The sequence below is a fragment of the Penaeus chinensis genome, chromosome 19 (assembly GCF_019202785.1).
Source record: "Penaeus chinensis breed Huanghai No. 1 chromosome 19, ASM1920278v2, whole genome shotgun sequence".
NCBI classification, from domain to species: Eukaryota; Metazoa; Arthropoda; class Malacostraca; order Decapoda; family Penaeidae; genus Penaeus; species Penaeus chinensis.
In genome coordinates, this window is record NC_061837.1 from 633932 (window position 1) to 639925 (window position 5994).

Consider the following 5994-nt stretch of genomic DNA (forward strand, 5'->3'; position numbering starts at 1 on the left):
CGATATATACTGATCGACAGATAATGAAAAAGGTTCACCCCCTCATTGCTATAGAACTTGTCTTTGATTTGCTTGTCATATAATATATATATATATATCTATATCTATTATAGTTATATGGAAATATAATAATATTTATATTAATCATACAAATGATTAGTTTCTATATTTACAATATCAGTGAATTCATCCCCAACCTACATTACAAATATATTTCTTAAATCTTTATTATGTTCATGTAATTTATATTACAAGCATATTTCTTAAATCTTTATTATATTCATTTCATTTACATTACAAATATATGTTTTTAAATCTTTATTATATTCGTGTCATTTATATTAAATATATGATTTTAAATCTTTTATTATATTCGTGTCATTTATATTAAATATATGTTTTTAAATATTTTAGTGTCATTTATATTAAATATATGATTTTAAATCTTTTATTATATTCGTGTCATTTATATTAAATATATGTTTTTAAATCTTTATTATATTCATGTCAATTATATTAAAAATACGTTTCTCAAATCTTTATAATATCTATTTACTTTTCATAATATGAACCCTTAGGACCATAGAGTCATATATTCATATATTGGATATTCCAGTCATATACTGGATATTCCATTAATATTATATTATCTATTTTTATTTCTTATTATTTTTCATCTGGTATTGGTTATTGTAGAGGTCTGCAATCTGAAAAAAAGAGAAATATTAAAATTGAAAGAATAATATTTATGATTATATTGCAATAATAATTTATATATATATATATTATATTTTTGGCTATGTTTTCATTTTTCTTTACCTGTACTGCATTTGTGATTTCTTTAGGATTTTTATCATCACGAATTCTTACAAATCTTGGAAATCTCAAAGAAATGCCCTTTTCTGGATCAACCTATAAGTATAAAATTAAATATCACCATTAGAAATAATATTTGTTTTTTTTCTAAAATATAACAATATCTCTATTAAGTAATTTTAATATTCGTTAAAACATACCAGTCCTACTACAGCTTTGCATATAGGTGAAAGGGAAAGATCTGCACACTTAATCTCCCAAACTTTCACAGGCTTAAACCAGTGATCAGGACCAGTACCATTTTCATAACTAGAATATAATGAAGAATATATTCATATCAATTTTTTAAAAGAAATATATACTTGTTCAATTCATACCACAGTAAAAATTATTCATTAAAAAATATAAATGATACGGTCTATATAATAACCTAAATACAAACCTATAATTAGTCATTGGTTTTTCTACAATGTATTGTTGGAAAAGGGTAGAACATTCTTGTAAATTTTGTTCTGTAAAACCCGTACCAATCTGAAATGTAAAATTGATATTTCAAATATGAATTTCATACTCATTTGTATATTAATATTGAGGCTATTAAGAAAAAACAACATACCTTGCACAAAGACTGGAATTTGTCTTTAGTTTCATCATAGCAAGCTACAAGAAACTTTCCATATTGCCCAGTGCGCTTGCCTTGGCCTAAATAGCCTCCAATGACCACAACATCAATTGTATCCCCCATCTGGAATTGTTACCAGTTAATTTATATATATATATATATATATATATATATATATATATATATATATATATATATATATATATATATATATTCATGATTAAATGACAATCGATGTAATATACAAGAACTAACAAGTTTATATATATATGAAAAAAAAACATGAGACATACTCTATTAAGGTAGTCCTTCTTCAATTTTAACCATTTGTGTGATCGTTTTCCTATATCGTAAATAGCATTCACATCCAGAGATTTGATCATGAGACCCTCACATTTTTCTGAAAATTCACATTTATATATTAGCAATAGTGATTTTGATAATATGTTGATTTATAATATCATGTTTTCCCATGCGAATGGAATAAAGTAGATTCACCTTTAAGGGATTCCTCCATAAATTCTTCAATATCTTCTGTATTAGTGGAGTCCATATTCTTTGCAAAGATAAATCTCCCTTCTTTCTCTTTAAAATTATTTCGTAATAGAGTACGACGTATCTCGAATGACTTCTTGACCAGTGATTCGCCATTCAGATAAAGCAAATCAAAGGGAAATATACATATGTGTACTTTGAGATCCTTTTCATTAACACCCTGATAAGTAAAAAAACATATTTTTTTAGATTATATTCGAGTTTTATATTTGTAATATTTTATGGGATTTCTATATATGTATATATAATTGTAAAGTTAAATGTATATATTACCTTTCTCTTTCTGGTACTTAGGACTTGGAAGGGTAAGATTTGCTGGTTTTCTTTATCCCAAGCCACAACCTCCGCGTCAATGATACATGATTTAACATCTTTTCCCAATACATTTCTCAAGATGGAAATAACATCGGGATATTTGGTTGTGTTATTTTCTTGATTCCTACTATATATATTGATTGTACCATCATCCTTTAAATGGATCTGTAATATATATATATATATATATATATATATATATATATATATATATATATATATATATATACATATATAATATAAATGAATAGATATAAATTTAATTTAAAAAAGGTGGTTATCTAAAACAAACTCTAATTTATTAGAAGTAAACATATATATACCTGTGCTCTCTCCCCATCATACTTGAATTCACAAGTAAACTTGACATTCTCAAAACGCTTCAAGACTTCAGAAATTCCAGTAGTAGGATGAGCTAACATCGATTTCAATGGAATTCCAGGGGTAAGGGAGCAGTATTTGGGGAGTTCCTCAATCCCCTCGGTTAAAAGGATTGGTATGATCTTATCATATGAAGGGAATTCACTGAAAATAAGATATAATATATATATATATATATATATAATATATATATATATATATATATATATATATTAAATATGGATATTTAATATATAGTAACTTGAAAAATATTATATATTAAAACATTGTACCATATAACAACCAATGACACTTTTAAAAGTGCTAACATTTTTTTTTATATAATTAAACATTGATCACAATTCTTACTTGTAGATCGTGCTTAGTATTGTACCGTACTTTTCAAATTGTTTTTTTAACTGTTTTGAACCTATTGTTTTGCCCGCATTAATAATATTCGGTGGATATTTTTGACCTGGAGGTGTAAGGTAGTTAGCTTGGGCTATGGCCTGAAAAAAAATATTTAATATTATAAAAAAGGTTATAATATTAATGTCTAAGACTTTATAAATAATATAATATACAATATTTGGTAATGTTGACTTTGATTAAACCATAAACCCACCTGCAGAACCGACTTCTCGGCCAAACCAATGCGAAGTTTTCCATTGAGAGATCGGACAAGATAACGGGATTCGGAAGCTCGACAGGCAATATATATATCCTTTATCTTGTCAATCTTTTTACCGTGAGCCTGTATGAGGATATAGAATATATCTTGCTTCAATATTATATATATATATATATATATATGTATGTATGTATATAAATGATGTTATATTAGTTTTAAAATATATAAAATTTATATAACCTACATCATTGCCAGCTAGGATGCAATTTCTTTCCGCTGGTCAAAGAGTTCTTTTACTGTCAAATTGGCATATTTGTGATTCTTTAGTCGAATGGCATTGTTCTAGCACCCAATACGAGATCACCTTTCTGTTTTCTATTCTTGTTTAATCTTTCTTCAATACTATGTTTGAAGCTTGGCAATTGCTCGCATAAGAATATTTTCCCCTATACCCAGCTCGGTGCCTAGAAAAAAGAATTTACTTGTTGGATTATATATATATATTTTAATATGGCTATTTAAATATATAGTTACTTGAAATATATTATTATTCAAAATACTGTACCATTATACCAACAATGACACTTTTAAAAGTGTTACATTTTTTTTACTATAATTAATCATTGATCACTATTCTTACTTGTAGATCGTGCTTAGTATGGTCCGTACTTTTCAAATTGTTTTTTTAACTGTTTGGAAAACTATTGTTTTGCCCGCATTAATAATTTTTCGGTGGATATTTTTTGACCTGAGGTGTAGGTAGATAGCTTGGGCTTATGGCTGAAAAAAAATTATTTAATGATTTAAAAAAGGTTATAATATTAAGTCTTAGATTTATAATAATATATTTACAAATTTGGTAATGTTGACTTTGATTAAACCATAAACCCACCTGAGACGACCCCGACTTCTCGGCCAAACCCTATGCGAAGTTTTCCATGAGAGATCGGAAAAGATAACGGGATTCGGAAGCTCGACAGGCATTATATATATCTTTATCTTGTCAATCTTTTTACCCGGTGAGCCTGTATGAGGGATATAGATATTATCTTGCTTCAATATTTAATATATAAGTATATATATATATATATATATTATATATATATATATAATATATATATATATATGTATGTATGTATATAACATGATGTTATATTTTAGTTTTTTAATAGATATATAAATTATATAACCTACTCATTGCCAGCTAGAGATGCATTTCTTGTCAGTGGTCAAAGAGATCTTATACTGTCAAATTTGGCATATTTGTGAATTCTTTCAGTCGAATGGCATTGTCTAGCAACCATTACCGAGATCACCTTTCTGTTTTCTATCTCGTTTAATCTTCTCAATACTATGTCATTGAAATATGCTTGGGCAATTGCTCGCATTTGAATATTTATTCCTATACCCAGCTCGGTGCCGAAGAATAAAGAATATACTGTTGGATATATATATATATTTACTTATATATTTATATATTATATATATATATATATATTTATATATAATTCTATCAATGAATAGATCAAATAATTTTATTATTTTTTTATATATTACAAAACGTCATCATACCTTTCGAAGGCAGGTTTGCTATTTTTATTGAGGACATAGGTAGACACAACTTAATAAATTCATTCTGGAGACAAGAAAATAAAGATCTGAAAAGAATTTGCCAATGTCTCAATAATCTTCAAAACGGACCGTTTGTTTTTTTCAATCAAATTTCATAGTGTGACTAGAGCCCATATAAGGTGTCCTGAAATTGTAAATATGTAATTATAACCTCTTAAATATAACCAATAAAGGTGTTCATGTACGGTAATATTACATAATTCATTATACAAAGGATTCTTACTCCTTCACCTGCTTCCAGAGGGCATCGTTAATGGGATGAATACTTGTCCTTAGAAGGTCATAATCTAGCCCAAGTTCCAGCTTGGAGTATTTTTTGGGCAGGTGGTTATTATCATTATCTGGATATCTTCGGTCTCCTTTTCCTTTTCATACACAATCATTGTTTCGTTTCATGTTTTATATTTTATCCAAATATGAAATCAAAATATTAACTTTATTATGATATTTATTTAGTTTCAATACTATATTTCTATATAGTCACTTATTTAGTTTCATTCTTTTTAAGAGACTTATTTGTTTCAATTCTTTTATAGATACTTATTTAGTTCAATACTGTTATAGACCACTCTTATTTTAGTTTCAATACTGTATAGACACATTATTTAGTTTAAATACTATATTTCTATATAGATACTTATTTTGTTTTCGTATACTATATTTCTATATAGACTACTTATTTGTTTCTATTTACTATATTTCTATATAGATACCTATTTTTAGTTTCAATACTATATTTCTATATAGATACTGTTTAGTTTCAATACTATATTTCTATATAGATACTTGTTTAGTTTCAATACTAGTTTCAATAATAAATCTATAGCGTAGGTGATTGGTAACGGCCTTTTAATATATTTTTATTGTATATAAATATATTAAATTATATATGGATTTGATTATGTTTTAGAAGTTGTAATAAGATATGATATAAAATACTCTATAATATACTCATATATATTTATTATCATGGCCCATGGATAGTATACAATTTATATTTCATTTGTTATAATATATATACTATATATATATATATATACTTGTTGGTATTATTGATGATATA

The 5994-nt window shown here is 26.0% G+C and overlaps 1 protein-coding gene across 1 annotated transcript; it reads right to left on the reverse strand.

The window, feature by feature from the left end:
* Window positions 1–656: 656 nt before the first annotated feature.
* On the reverse strand, window positions 657–4908 carry LOC125035208 (DNA ligase 1-like). The gene is given in 15 exon segments (XM_047627450.1): window positions 657–707; window positions 820–912; window positions 1017–1125; window positions 1259–1347; window positions 1433–1561; window positions 1732–1838; window positions 1937–2153; window positions 2267–2473; window positions 2632–2833; window positions 3038–3177; window positions 3294–3422; window positions 3544–3560; window positions 3563–3641; window positions 4221–4324; window positions 4872–4908. Coding segments are annotated over 15 exon segments (1710 nt in total).
* Window positions 4909–5994: the final 1086 nt, after the last annotated feature.